Here is a 15,344-nt window from a genome sequence, read left to right as displayed (position 1 = left end):
GGAACTGGGAGTCCTGTTAAGATCCTGCCTCTTTATTTCTCCCTTCTTCTTTTTCTCCCTTCTTCTTTATTTCTCCCTCCTGGGCTTCCTGGCTTAAGTGACCAAAGAATGGAGGGTAAATGAAGGACTAAAAGGAATGTTTCCTGCTCTCCAAGGAGAGCTGTTTCACCTCAAGCTAGGACAGTGCTGGGTGTCTGTGCTGCTCTGCAGTTAGCACTTTTTCTTTTCCCTCTCTGCTATGCTAACAAAGCAGTCTTTATAACCTCCACAGTTTTCTCTGCAGGTCCTGGGAGCTTTAATTTTGTCTGGACAGAACAGGAGAACTGGGGTGGGGTTGGGAGGCAAAAGTAATAATCAGAGGTACAGTCATCCTCATTTCCATTTGTATGCACAAATAATGCCTGTAATACCGCAATTGCCTGTAATTGCAGCAAAACAGAATTAAACCCCTTTAGGTCATTAACATATCGAGAAAGACAACCCTTCCTGAGCAAAAAATCTTTCATTTTGTTGCCCTGCTGGACTCATATGCAGGAAGCCTTTGGCAGGCAAGCCTGAATCTGTCCTGACGGCCCAAATCTGCAGTGCCCCTATTTGAAAAGCTAGACTGCCCTCCAGAGCGGGGGCTGCTTTCAGTCTGAACAGTCGTGGCACCAGGATTAGTATCTCCCCCACTTTGTGAACGTGAGGAACAGCTAGAATTGCTCGAGGCTGCAGCCTAGGGCCTCTGCGGCAGGGCTGGTGACTGGCTGACTGCCAAGGTAGCTTGTGTTTTGCCTGTTTTCACACACATGTGAATATAATGAATGTACCGAGGTGTAAGGAGCTTGAAATAAACACCTAGGTGCTCTTGCCATGGGTTTTTGTTCCCCTTTTTCCCTGTCCAGACGAAAAACGTTGTTTTCTAAAACTGAGTCTATAAATTCGTTGCAATATTCCTGATAGATCAAACACAGAATACAATACATACTGTAAATGCTTGCATGGTGCTTATTTTATTTTATTTTTCATTTTGCTTATATTCTGGAAGAACAAAAAATAAAAATCCTGAGGGACCATGTAAATGTAATGACTGCTGAATAGTCCCAGTATTAGACTTTAAAAATGTGTAATTACGAAAATACCAGTATCATTTACATAACAGTCTACTGCACGTTGTGAACAAAATGCACCTGAATGCTGCAAGCCTGAAACCAAATGAAATGGTTCAGTCACCCAGGCTGATTATAAGGGGATAACCTAAATATGTTGGAGTTTCCAGGGTTTGTTTAGACGTGGCCAAGTCCTTAGGATGAAAGTTAGAAGTTAAATGTGTTGTATTAACACCAGACTTGTCAGGTTTTCCAGGAGCACGCAGCTGTTCTTGGGTATTGCTGCAATCACATTTTGCAGATGTGATCCCATGCGGTGCACTGATGTGGTGTGATAGCTCTGCCTGTTGGCCTGTGTTTTGGCTGACTTGTTACTGCATCTTCCTCTGCAGTTAATGCTGCCAGCAATAAAAGAACAGCAATTGCTATCCTGTGAAAACAGAGAATGCTCAGCAAAACCTTCAAAGCGCGGGGCCGCTGGTTTGTGGGGATTAGCTGTGTTGACGTTAAGGGGAGAGTTTCAGCTCAGTCTGATTTCTGTGATCAGGCTGAATAACTAACAAACTGTCTGGCCACATCCAGCAAAAGTCTGAACTGTGCAGGCCTGAATTTCATGCTTAAGAGAAATGGGAAAACTTTCCTCTTTTCCTCATATTTGCCCAGAGTCCAGGTCTCCTGTCTTCTGTTGCCAGTTGTGGTACTGACTGTATGTGAGATTTTAATATCACTATCCAGAATTGATTTTTAAATGAGATTTTAGTCTCCTGGAGACTTAACTGTGCATGTCTGATTGGGCCACGTGGCTGCTTTCCCCGGATACCAGTCAGTGTTTTAAGCCATATTCTTGGCTGGGGTAAAAGCAGTGTTTTGTACTCAGTCACACTGGTGGGAGTTCTGCCTGGCTCTGGTGGTTGCTCATAGGCACCATTCAGACAACACGACTGACTGAGCAGCGTCTGGGGAGATCTGCTGTTTTCTAACCAGTTGCTTCCCAATGTAGTCTGTTATCAAAAGATTTTGCACTGGGTCGAGCCTTCCATGTCTTGCTTTATTTAGGCTAAGAACCAGAGCTTTAAGGAGTGACTTTATAGGAGTAACTTTATCCATTCAGTGGAGACTCAAGTTGAGGGTCCCTCCAGATCATCACAAGAAAGGATCTCCTGCCTCAAGTGATGCCATTCCATTTATTTACTCTAAGTTCTATTTTACTGATATCATGAGCAGCTTATTGTTGAAAACTATTAACTGAATGTTTTTCTGTCTTTTAAGGAGCAAAATTTACTGTCCTGACTTCACAAGTACTTCTGCAAAATCAGAGGTGAAAGAATGCAATTTGCAGAGGAATCTTTCTTATGAGTGCACATTTCGGCCTATTTTTCTTTTATCTGGTTATATCATGTGGATAGAATTTAAACACCCACTAGGAACTCTTGAATCTTCACCAACTTGTATCATTCCAGCAGATGTAGGTATGCAAGATTTCTGTACCTTTTTCTTCACTTGTGACCTTGGATTTTGTTGTTTTCTTATAGTGTATATATAAGTACTTCATAGTCTTTTGTATAAATCGGGCTGTGGAAATAATATAAAAACATCAGAGTTTCAGTATTGCCTTCTGAAAAGCATTGGGCAAAGTAATCTTTCCATACATTTTGCTTGGCACAGGACCAGACTAACTACAGCTACTACCTATAGAATGAAACTAGTTCTGTATGTCTATCCTCTTGATTCTTTTTCAGAGACATCTACAGAAAATGCGAGTATTATATTAAATACCAGGATCTTTATCTTGTTTTTAAGATTCTTGATTATCTATTTTTTTATAAATCTTCAATTATGAGATTAAATTTAGTGTTTTGATGCCATGTAAAGCACTGTGCATTACTGTAAACACTTGTATATTCTTTTTTTAATCACAGGAACAGTTTGTGTACTTGCATGCTTTTCCAAAACTACTTTTGCAACATTTAGAGCATTTACTTAATTTTTTTATAGAAGATAACTGCAAAAACAGTTTGAGAATTGTAACTATGGAAAGTAAGTCTTTTTGGTCCATGGCCTACAGCACTCACTGAACAGTTAGATATATTACTAGACACAAGTATGAATGTGCATGGAAAGAAAACACTGCAGCTTTGGCTTCATATATCTTCTGAAAAAAATATATTCTCACATCCATTCACAAAGAGGAAATGACTGTTTGCCACCCAGTTTAATATTTGTAATAGCTATTTCCTTATATATTATAGCTAGACCACAAAAGTGCGGCATGAAGCAAAGCAGAATAAAACGTGTGTTATGTGTGTGGGGGAAAGTATGCACATAGAGAATATATATATATATATATACTTATAGTGGGCAAAAATGACTTTTACAGGAAGGAAAGAGAAAGCTCCGTGCACTGTGGCTCCTTGGGGCTTGGGCTGTAGTGTTTGCGAGTGCGCGTGGCCTTCTGGTTTTCAAAGTTTCTTCATGTGCTGGTTAGCATAATCAGTATAAAAGCATACGTAATGGAGACCGTATTCCAGCTGCTCCTGCCTCGTTTTGATATTTCAACTTAAATTTTTTAGTAGCGTTGCTTGGGGCCAAAATCGGGCTGCACTTCCCATGAGACAAACACTCACTTGCTCAGTCAGCAACAGTTTTGTCTGCAGTGAATGGACAGGCCAGCCTGGATTGGCAAATTGTTGTTTTTGAAGCATAGGGTGGCTTTATTCAGAGTATCAAAGGCCTAGTATGACCAGGGACCCTTTGGGCAGAGAAAGTAAATCAAATCATCGTGGTTTAATGAAAAATGTCTATGTAGATATTACAATATTTTTTGTTTCTTTCCATTTTTCTAGTGAAGCCACTCCCTCCCTCTGATGTTAAGGCAGAAATCACCAGGAATGTTGGGCTGCTGAATGTGAGCTGGACCAACCCTGTATTTACAAACAACGATCTTAAATTTCAAATTCGGTATGCTGAGAATAGAGAAGAGATTACATGGCAGGTACTGTCCTTTTTGATCCAGGTCAAAGTATGAATTATTGCAATGTTTAGCCTGTTAGCTGGAATTTGTAGAATTTGTTGTATATGAGGAATTGTAAGCATAGGTATTACTTGGTGACGCAATATTACTGATTAGGCCACTTTCTAATCCAGTGAATCCAACGAGGATTCATTTCCAGGAGTTATAACAGATGCCTAAAGAATCTTTTGTTCTTATTCTGCGTATTTTCCTTTCTTTTACAGTTGTATGAAGTTTCGGATGCCCCAACAAGATCAGCTGTGCTACACGTGCAGCAGCCGTGTGTTGAGTATGTGGTTGAGGTGCGCTGCAGAGCGCCGGATGGAGCGGGGTACTGGAGCGCCTGGAGCCGGGCAGCCTACGCGCTCGTCAGGGATATCAGAGGTACACGTGCTTTTGCATCCACTCTGACAGCTCTAGCTCTGTCCGCGTGCAGACTGAGATGTGACAGTTTTTCTTCTAAAACTGTGTAATCCTGCAGCTCCCCTCCAAGGCCCTGAGTTTTGGAGAATTATTACTGAAGATCCTGCAAGGAGGCAGAGGAATGTTACGCTTGTGTGGAAGGTGGGAGCAACGACGTTTTGGTCTTTCTGTAATACATGTTCTCACTTGGAGATGTGTGATCCAAGCATTGGCAGTTACCCACATGGGAGCCATCACTCACATGCTGCTGGGGAGGCAAACGTGGGCAGTCCATGTTCCTGGACCTGGTGTGCAACATATTTGGTGCAGCTTCGTCCGTGTTGCTGCCTCGTCCTTGGCTGACAGGGTTTGCTGGAGAAGGCTGGTTGTGATGCTGTGGCACAACAGGGAGATGGCTCAGACTGCTTCTTGTGCTCAGCCTGCCTTGTTCTTTACTCTCTGCTGTTGCTTTTTTTCTTCCCCTTTCTTCTGTTTTCATGCTCCTTGTTTCCAGCTAGCTGGACCCATCTGGCTGATTTTGCCCCCTACTCATTACCAAGGGTATAGTCATGTCATAGCACAGAACCTTCCCCGCTGCTGGGTGCGTGAGAGGTGAGTGGGGCTCAGCTCAGTCATTTCCGAGCAGCAGACACATCCCCAGGCTTCAGGTGCTCAGCCCTGAGCTTACTGGGGGTTGACTTTCGTAGTCAGGAGGTCCATCTGAGAGCCTGGTCAGGCTGTTCTTGCTGGGGTGCAGTTGCATAGCCCCCAGCTGGGGGGAACTGCATGTGGGCTGGCTCCACAGCCACCTGGAACAGACCCACTCCTGTTTTCTTACCTCACTATTCCTGCAGTTTCACAATCCTCAGTACTTGTGAAAAGCCTGAACATCTCTGGCAGATTGGAATCCTGCTTGTGTGCAGCCAGACCAGCTGCCTTCGGATGCACTGACACAGCTAACGTGCCAGAGCTGTGCTGTCTGTTTGTGTAAGCCTACACTCTGAGTAGGCAAGTGAAGCAGCCTCACAAAAACTTAAAATGCAGTTTGTCCTAGCGTTCAGGGAGAAGAATAACCTGAAAACAACTACTAAAATACAGTGAAAGATGCCACGTTCAGCTGGCCAAGGTGGCAGAACGTGCCCGGAGTCCTGGCCTGCTGCCTGTGCATGCACCACTGTGACTGCATGGGAGCAGGGCAAAGCCCAGGTAAAAGGTTACATGCAGTAAAAGTGCAGCAGTGCCTGGCCACCCCTGTGTGCCCATGTGCAGGCAACCCCACGTGCAAGATGCTCAGCAGCTCTGGTTTTTCAGTCCTGAAAAATATTAACATAAAACAGTGAGTTGCCACAGGAGCCTGACAATTAATACTTCCTGGCTTTCCACCTCCCTGTCCTCAGCAACGCACACAGACTGGGGGGAGAGCAACTAGGGGTCAGGTTTCAGGGAGGAGAAGAAATTAAGCTTTTAAATCGACTGCAGTGTCCTTGCTAAAAGGGCAGTAGTCAAGTCTGGTGAGTATCTTTTTTTTTTTTTTTTTTTTCTGGGGGGGGGACAGTTATGTGTGTCGTGTTTTCTTAAAACTGGAAAACTGCCATCTTCTGCCCAAATGATGTTTCTTCTTGAAATCAAAGATTGGGAAGTTAATTAGTGCCAATGTTTGCTGCAGCCTCTGATGAAGAATCACTCCCTGTGCAGCGTGAGCCGATATGTTATAAAGCACCAGACCTCAGGAAACACTACGTGGTCAGAATACGTTGATAATGGCACTGCCTATTCATTTCCATGGACGGAACACACACATACCATCACGGTCTTAGCCATGAATTCAATTGGAGTGTCTTCAATTAATTTTAATTTAACTCTATCCCAGCAAATGAGCACAGGTAAGAACACCGGTTAGTTACCATTTTGACGTGTGCAAAATGTAAAGAATTTTTGTGATGCTTTCGGATGTAGCTTTCTTTGTAATAAAACTCCCTCGGTTAGAAGATGGAAATATTTTATAATGATATCTTCAGCTGTATCGGGGAAACAGCTTCTGTATCTCACCAGCAGAGCTATTTGAAAAATGAAATTTCCATCCCATGATAATCATAATGATCTTCAGTTTGGGAAAAGATTTGTGCTTAACTGAGATTCTTCTCTTCACTAGCAGAATATAAAGTAATTAATCAAGGAAAAATAAAACCTTCCTGTAGAACTGATCTCCCATCTACTTTGCCTTGGGAACACCCAGCATTCCTGCTAGGGAATGTTTGGTTGTTTCCAAAATTAACTGTGGTCTTTTCTCTGGCTGCTCACTTGACAGGCTGCCCGAGTGCAGAGTTCTCCAGAGGTTTGGCTTTGCTTCCTAAGTAGCCTCTTCACTGGTCTGGTTAAACTCTGCTTTACCAGTGAAATAAAGGCTATTGGCTTCTTAGATATGGATTGTGTAACATCCATATGCAAATATGTGCTGTGGGAAACATAACTGCTCTGCAGTTTATTCATAGAACTTTTGTAATTTAATTTTAAAGCATTTTAAGGGGTAAAATTCTCTGATATTGTGGAGACTCCGCAGTTAGTAGCAGGTCTAATGAGAAGCATTTGTCTACCTGAAGTCTGTAATACCCAGAGAGGTTTAATAGGATTTAGCTCACAGGCTCTTAGGGGCTCTTTAGCAGCCGAACGGTGACGGTTTCGTTGTCGATCGTTCCTTGCCCAAGGAGCGATGGTTTAAGAGGTGCACGTCAGAGCCAGCACAGTTGTTCTGTGTCTGGTAAGAAACCTGATCCGTTTTGTGCTGGGGTTAGATGGCACAAGCCTGGCCTGGCTTAGAGGGAAATGGGTTGAGGATCAGGCCTTATTATACCCAAGATAAAAACCAAAGGAGCGAGTGGGAAAGGCAGGAGCTGCTGGCGCGCGGGCGGGTGAGACGGCCGCCGTGGCTCACGTGTCCCTTGTCCTGGCGGTCCAGCGGGCGCCGTGCGGACGCTGCGGGCCTACCCCGTGAACAGCACCTGTGTGGTCTTGGCCTGGACGCTGCTGCCTCGAGCGGACGCGGTGACGTCTTTTGTTATCGAGTGGAGAAACCTTAACAAAGAAGAGGAGATGAAATGGGTGCGAGTTCCTCCGAATACCAGCAAGTATTACATTTATGGTGAGTCTATACTTGGAAGTATAACGCTTTGTTTTAAATGTTTTGGGGTAGAAACTGCAGCATTGCTGGATTCTCAGTTTCCCTTTTTTCCTCTCTCTGTTTCCAGTTCCTTTTAGGATAAGATCCAGTGGAGCAATCCTTGATTATCATTAGAGAACTGACTGTTGCACTGATAATCCGGACTGAGATAGGATTGCTGAATGGTCTTACCATTTTTTGGAGCTCTCAAAAGCCAGTTCCCAGCTTTTTTGGTCTTGTGGTCTTTGCTTCAGCCCCACATGACATTCATTTCTGGACAAACTTCTCTGAGGTGCACTGCTTCGGAGCCTGAGCCACCTCTTACTTGCTTTTATTTTATCAGGATTGTAATTGAATTGATCTTGTGAGGTTATTTTTAATGTACATCTCTCTAGGTTGCCCTCCCCTACTGAGGAGGACTTTGCCAATCCTGTGCCTGATGCAAAGCAGCATGCACTGAGGGTATTTTTTTATTGCAAAATCCAACAAAGAATGAAACGTGTACTTGTTCATTTTATTACAATATAATAAAATTAGATACTAAATATTGATTGTACCAGCTGATTATCAAGTTTATATGTACATTGCATTTGCATTTTGCCGTTGGTATTACAGTTTTTACAATTGCTTCATAGAGGTGCTAATCCCACGAGTAAATAATTCTACATATCAGTAAAAGGCTGCTGTCTTCCCTGCAGATCACTTCATTCTGATTGAGAAGTACCAGTTCAGCCTGTACCCTGTATTTGCTGGCGGAGTTGGCAAATCCAGAACTACGGATCAGTTTGTCAGAGGTGACTTATAGGATCTTTCTCCTTGTAATTTATGAAATAGGGGCTTGTTAATGAAAGATAAACTGCAATATGGAAGCAGTTTGTATCCTATTAGAAAACAGTGACAGTAATCAAGTAATTGTAATATAACTTTAAATATTTGATTTAATATAAATCCTGGATCCCTCTGCTGTGGACTGCTCTCTTGTCTTGCATGCTCTAATTTAATTTCTCTAAGGTAAAGGCACATTGTGCATTTGTTTTCAAGGTAACACATCCTTCATGTGCAAAAAAAAAAAAAAAACTCTATTTGTGTTAACACTTTCTAGTATTTCTGTATGTGTTTATTTTTCTCTATTGCAAAATACTGCAAACATAAATTGTATTATTACATTATTATCTGAACTCTGTTTATTTCCAGATGGTTCTGAAAATCAGAATAATGCCAGCCTCTATGTGGTTCTGCCAATAGTTATTTCAACGTCAGCTTTGTTGCTTGGAGCACTGATGGTTTCACACCAAAGGTAGGCTGTTTGTAGCTGAGCAAAACTCACTAAATATGCTTAGAAGAAGGTCGTGCAGCTTAGATGCTGTCTGTCTGTCGAGCTGGTGGACAGAGTCTTTCTGAGGACAGCTAGAAATGATTCTCATCATTTTATTTTTGAGATAATACTGTACTAAAAAGCTACAGGCTCTGTAATAGGATCCCAAGAATTAAGGTGTCTTGGGTGCACAGGCTCGATACTTTGATAAGCTTGATACTGTTGTGCTTTCAGAGTGATGTCTCCACTATAAAGCTGATGATGAATGTGCTTTGCTCTCACTGCAGCCTGTGCTATATACTCATTTTGCAGAGTGTTGTGGCCAAGTTAACAAATGCCAGCAAAATTGTAAAGCACTTGATTTAATTGTTGACACAGACTCCAGGTCTGAAGTAAAAGTCAACCGAAAAAAAATCCCTCTTTATGAAAGGTTGACTGGGGTTTTGTTCAGCAAAGACTTCTTTCTGGCTTTCATAGTTTGCAAAACTGCTGTCTGGTATGCTATTTTTATTTTTTTCTGTATTTTGGCCAACTATAGTCTATCCAAAATGGTTGTTTTCTTTTCATAGCGTGCTGGAAAATGCAGTTGCACACTCTGCTTTTCTGGTGTAGCACTGCTGTGTAGTACAGGCACTTCTCTATGGCTGTGGTGAATAACAGCAATCCAGATCACAGGAGAACTATGCCAACTCCAGAATTTACCTCATGTTTCAGAATGAAGAAGCTGTTTTGGGAGGATGTTCCGAACCCCAAGAATTGCTCCTGGGCACAAGGAGTTAACTTCCAGAAGGTAGGAACTCCGGTGGGGATGCTCCTTCCCCCCAGCTGTGTGTTTGCTCCGTACTGGACCCTGCCGGTTGGTCAGACTAGAGCTTAGCTGAATTCCTGCACGGGACAACGTGGAGCCTCTGGAGTTACAGTGCTGCCAGCTGGAGAAAGCGAATGTCCGGAACGGGGCCGGGACTTTAGTGCAGTCCCTTTGTACATTGAGGGTGTTCAACTCAGGAGAGTTAGCAGAGCCCATTGTGGTTCAGAAGGTGTCCCCTAGGTGTGACACCTGTGTCACCACCAGCGGCTTCCTCGGGTCTCGGGAGTTGACTGTGTGGTTGTTGACTCAGTTGACACAGTAATCCAAATTCAGGCCTATTATTTTTAAATGCAAAAAAATCTAATGGCAGAAGTTTTCTGAGTATTTAATTTTCATTCCTGGTGAAGGCTTCTTTTCTGATCTTTTATTTTATTTCATTTCATTTAAACAGAGGATGGAGATTCTTTGAAGTCTAATCATGGTCACTGCCTGCTGAACCATTGGGCCGGCTCCCAGGCTTCCCATACAGAATTGTTAGAAGATTTTTCTGTTTATATTCAGAAGAGAGGAAGCACAGATACGATACATGTTGATTTGTTTAAATGTAACGAATCCTGGAAGTAGCTCTGTTAAAACCTAAAAAGCCCTTGCAGAAATTAGGAGCCAGTGCCATGTTGCAGACCAGAGCACAATTTGTCATTTGTGTAGGCAGAAATGTTTCAAATTTGGAGTTTTAACTTCCGTTTACTGCCCTGCCCACTAAGGCTGTGACTGGCAAAGGGCTGAATCCTTTCAAGGTCTTCAAAGGAGTGGAAAGAGCCCAGCCCTGCGCAGGGGGCAGCCGGGGAAGCAGAGACATCGGCTGCCTTGGGGTTTATCCAGCTCAGTGCAAGATCTGACTTCACTTGAAAGGGTTTCTTGTTGTTTGGGTGGTTTTGTTTTCTCCTCAGTATTTGTTTGTTCTACTCAAGCTGAAGCTTGGGAGTTTCTGCTAAATCCAGGCACATCACGGGGGTCAGATCTCCTGTTTGCAAGAGTAGTGGTTGTGCCCTTAGGGTCTTTGCCCTGTTTACATCTGGGTGAAGCAGTGCCACCTTGCTTGGGTTTGCTGTTTTTTCCTGGAAAAGCCAGTGTGCCTGTTATTTGTGTGGCTGCTTCATTTGTTACCATTTAAACTTGCAGCCATATCAGTGTACGTGTCAGAATAATATCTAACATTTGATCTGTGCTTGAAGGAAAAAAATAATTTAAAAAATAGCCCCAAATCTGTGTCTGGCGGTGTTACGGTGGTAGCTGTAGTAACCATTAAGTGGCCCATCTTATTTGTTAGTTAGAACTTTTGTGGCTTTTTAGAGAGCTAAACCATTTCTGGAATGCACAGCACTGTATAGTTTAAACGATAAATGACTGTGCTGGGGAAGACGCAGGCAGCTCTGAGAGTGAAGGGGGTGTTTGCTGATATTTCTGTTCGCACGGCTGCATCCTGGGGAAGGCTGGGCTTGTTTGAGCGTGGCTGTTAATGGCAGGAGTATGAGTTGCCCTGGAGCCCGTGTATCCCTCTGGTTATTCCCTCTGGTTAATCCGCCCCTCTGGAAGCGGGAGCTCGTGGCAGTCTCCATCGCGAGTAGATTCTACCGCCGGATAGAAGCGAAATCGGGCTGGAGTTGACGTTTTAACTAGCAATAAAGTCATGATAAAGCCAAGCTGACCCCTGGTGACGCTGCTCCGTGCTCACGTACCTCATTGAACCCGTAATCGCAGCAGGAGGAACGATGCGTGCACGCGGGGAAGCACTTAGAGGCTGCCGTGGGCTTTGAGAGCCTGTTGTGCAGCAGCCAGTGAGTCTCCTTGTGCTAATCCCATTGGAAACGTGGCCTAGGGCTGCCTGCGCGGGGGGCGGTTAGTCCTGTCCTCAGGTGACGTGATCGTCTCTCGCCCGCTCCATGAGCAGCCAAGGCCAGAGCACGTTCCTTGAAACCGTGTTTAGGGCCACGTCCTGCCTCGTTGGGAGCCTGTGACTTCCAGCAGCCAAAGCAGCGCGCAGCATTTGTACAGTAACTCCCCCGCGCTGCTGTAGTCACCGATTCCAGAGCCTGTGTATCACTGCTGGCAACTTCTGAGGCCTTTGTGAAGGCACTTGATGAAAAACTCGTGTTTGTCTCGGTTGCTAATACCCAGTCCTCGAGTCAGCATCTGATCATTAATTTGTATATTCAATCTAGCACGTTTGGTATTTGGTACTCCAGAACAGCGTTTGTAAAGTACCATTTTATCACGATTGTATTGCTCATCGCAGCAAGAGGTTACAATTAGAATCTAAAATTGGCAGGTCTTGCATCTCAGCAGCAGTCCTCCGAGCTTTTACACGTATGCATAACGTCAAGATCACGCTCAATAAAGCAGTTAAAATTCAAAGTGTAGGACCTAATGTTATAGGAAATCATTATCAGTTCTGTCTTACCATATGGAAGTCCTTGGGGTTATTTGCAACATGTAAAGGTAAATGTATTTGCAAGCCCATCCGATAGTGGGAGCATTAGGCCAGCAGCATGTTTTGAAGTCTCTGCATTAGCAGCCAAGTGCAAATTAATCTTGGCTCTGTGCTGGGCAGCAGTAACTGCCTGTTGCTGGAGGTGGCTGCTGCTTCTGCCACCTCCTGAGCAGGCTTGTGGCTACAGCAGGTAGGAGCTGAGATCCAGGCTGAACAGGAGAGCAAAATACGGCTTGAAATCCATTATGTGTTTGGATGTGGTTTCCTCTGGCAAGCAGAACTTGGGAACTGGTGACCTAAAGCTGTGGTTGCTCTCCTGAGGTTTATGGAACTACTTTGCCTGTTATTAAACAAAATTCGTGCCCAAATTATACTATATATTGTAGAAATACTTACAGTGTATTCACTCAGTATACCCTGTAATTATTAATACGGTGTAGTTTTACGTTTTCTCAGGAGACTGGATTGTACATTGTATTTGATTAAATATTGAATATGTTTGAATAAGTGATGTGTCTGATTTGGCAGCCGGTGGCCTGTGACAAACAGCCTCCCCGTTCCCGACAGGGCCGTGTTTGACCTTTGCAGGCAGCGTTCCCGCTGCTGCAGAGGCGCTTGGGGTGCAGACCGGAGGAGGCGCCGGCTCCGGATAAGTCACCTGGGAGGCAGGAAGGTGCTGCAGGAGGAACCGTAGCTTTCCTAGCGATTCCAGAGCTGCCGGCTCTACCTCTTCCTCTTGGGAATGCCGCTGTGGGAGCGTGCCCGGAACGGGCCGGTGCTCCGGTGTGGGCTCGTGGCCAGCCCCTCAGAGAGCTCGTAAATTATTATTATTACAGCTTGCTTCATATAGAATAGTAGTCCACAGCTTATTTCAGTGCCTGCTACATTTTATATGTGGCTCTTCGCGTTTTTTGGGAGATTCCAGTGTCCATGCTGGCTTCCGCTTGGGAAGGGGGCAGATTTGCATGGGGGACGTCCCCAAGCCCCAGAGCCCCCTTGCAGCCGTGGCCACGTGGGGACCGTAGCCACCACCAGCAGCAGCCTAGACTAGAGGTGGTTGCTGAAGGTAGGTAAGTTAGGATGCCTTTGTATCTGTAATTGTATTCTAGATTTAAGTATTTTGACATGTTCCTGGTTGTTTGGCAGCTTTCCTGCTCTAAAATATGGTTTCCTAATATACACAAAATCTGTGTTTTTCTCTGTTTAAATTTGTCTTGAATTCATTAGGCATTATGTTTTTCCAGTGAAATTTTCTTTGTAGCTCAGAGTTCCAGCTCTCTGTTCATGCTGTTGTGTATTTTACAAGGATGTATATTAGATATATGGCAGAGAATACCTTTCCCCCAAATAAATGTTTGTTTCTGCTCATGCAGCTCAAGCCTCCAGCCATTATTCCAATGGGAATATACTAAAAATACCACGGCTCAACTGCACCCTTGTGTAATCCTAACAGGAAGGGCCATTTTGGTTGACATGTAGATGATTTAGATTTACACACTCCAAATAAAATGCCAGACAAATCTAAGGGTCTGGGCCCTTTGTCTTGCCGAGCACTTAGATGTGTTTTTAACAATATGCACATGTTTGTTAATGTGGAAAGGAATGGGATCCCTGTTGCTTTTGTTTCAGCTTAAAGGAAATGCTCTTTGCAGAGCTCTGGCTTTGCAGCACCGCCACAAAATGGGTCTCCCTTTCTGTCCTCTCACTCTTCGCTTACACGTTTGGTCATTTGTTCAAACATACACTTTCTGTTAAAACAATGTGGGGTTTTTTGTTTGTTTGTATTTGTGTTTTCTGTCTGTGATTCTTAAAATCAGTAGCTTCATGCTGATGATGAGCATTAAAACATATCTTTTCTTCTAGCCTGAAACTTTTGAGCATCTTTTTGTCAAGCACCCTGAAGCAATGTCATTTGAGCCTCTTCTTCTGGAGCCAGAAATAGTGCTGCAAGACATCAGTGTCACTAAAGCATTGAAAACAGAAGATGCGCCGGAGTTTTTGGTAATTGATTCGATGTTTACAAAGATTCAAGACTCCGGCCGAGACTCTGCTTGTTCGAGCAGCCCTTTCAATAGCGACAGCTTCTCTGAGAGCCCCCACGGTGGCAAAGGCAGTGGAGAAACGGCGCTGCAGCCCAATGTCAAGTACGCCACGGTCATCAGCACGTGCAGAGCGGGTGGGCTGTGCGAGCAGGACGGGCGCCCGGGCTGCGCCGCGCGGGACGACGCCGCGGGCGCCTGCTCCACCAGCCCCTGGGAGCTGGGGAACGGGGCTCTGCTGCTGCTCCCCGATCAGCGCCACGGGCAGCCCGGCAACACGCTCTCCCTTTCCCTGGTTTCTTCAGAGGGATTTTCAGAGCCTTCAGAGCAGGATGATGCTTTCACCAATGGTGACGGTCCCGAGCGGAGCCTTTATTACCTAGGGATAACTGCGTTTGAGAAGAGAGAAAATGACATTTTTTTAACAGAAAGTTCGGGCGTCCTGTGTCAGTTCCACACAACTGATGTGCTCAAAGATCTGGGTTTTCTTCAGAGTGCCTCTCCTAATTTCAATGCTTTTCTCCAAAGTAGCCTTAAATACAAAGCCCTCGTGCCATACGTGCCACAGTTTCAGATGGCTGCTGCCAAAGCACAAGAGACTGCAGAGAACAAATGCTAACTCATTGCACCAAATGGATACCATTTATACTGTTAAATGTTGCTGTGTTTCCCCCATGGTCGCCTCCTCTTTCCAGGAGCTCTCCTGTTTGGAAGCTGGGCGATTAAGTCTGTTCTCTATAGACTTGGTCTATAGTTGACACTCAACTAAGTCAACTAAGACTAAGTCTGTAGCTGAGTGCAAGGGTTTTAGTAGGAAGAAATTCCATTCCTTGGCCTGACTTGCAAAGGTGGGGCCTTGGGGTAGGTGTTGGCTGTGTTCAGGGTCACTGCTGGTGCCAGCCCGCCTCTCGTTGCTGCCCGTCGTGTGTGGGATGAGACCCCTGTGTGGACTCTGCTCGCTCTCCGCCGGGATGGGACCCCCGTGCGGGCTCTGCTCACGCTTCGTCCTCAGGCTCCGTGCGAGGACAGAG

The 15,344-nt window shown here is 44.6% G+C and overlaps 1 protein-coding gene across 1 annotated transcript in view; it reads left to right on the top strand.

Annotated features, from left to right (window-relative positions):
* The window catches only part of LEPR (leptin receptor), a 33,387-nt gene extending 18,409 nt beyond the window's left edge, over positions 1 to 14,978 (top strand). The window contains exons 9-18 of the mRNA XM_088522422.1: positions 2,361 to 2,560; positions 3,935 to 4,083; positions 4,326 to 4,485; positions 4,583 to 4,665; positions 6,170 to 6,386; positions 7,460 to 7,642; positions 8,359 to 8,454; positions 8,855 to 8,957; positions 9,690 to 9,765; positions 14,138 to 14,978. Of these exons, the coding sequence (XP_088378548.1) occupies positions 2,361 to 2,560; positions 3,935 to 4,083; positions 4,326 to 4,485; positions 4,583 to 4,665; positions 6,170 to 6,386; positions 7,460 to 7,642; positions 8,359 to 8,454; positions 8,855 to 8,957; positions 9,690 to 9,765; positions 14,138 to 14,932 (2,062 nt within the window). The 3' untranslated portion in view covers positions 14,933 to 14,978. The remainder of the gene's footprint in view (positions 1 to 2,360; positions 2,561 to 3,934; positions 4,084 to 4,325; positions 4,486 to 4,582; positions 4,666 to 6,169; positions 6,387 to 7,459; positions 7,643 to 8,358; positions 8,455 to 8,854; positions 8,958 to 9,689; positions 9,766 to 14,137) is intronic.
* Positions 14,979 to 15,344: the final 366 nt, after the last annotated feature.

The sequence above is a fragment of the Tinamus guttatus genome, unplaced genomic scaffold (genome assembly GCF_059628265.1).
Source record: "Tinamus guttatus ecotype Peru unplaced genomic scaffold, ASM5962826v1 Tinamus_guttatus_pri_ptg000153l, whole genome shotgun sequence".
Classification (NCBI taxonomy): Eukaryota; Metazoa; Chordata; class Aves; order Tinamiformes; family Tinamidae; genus Tinamus; species Tinamus guttatus.
This window is presented reverse-complemented; position numbering and strand designations above follow the sequence as displayed.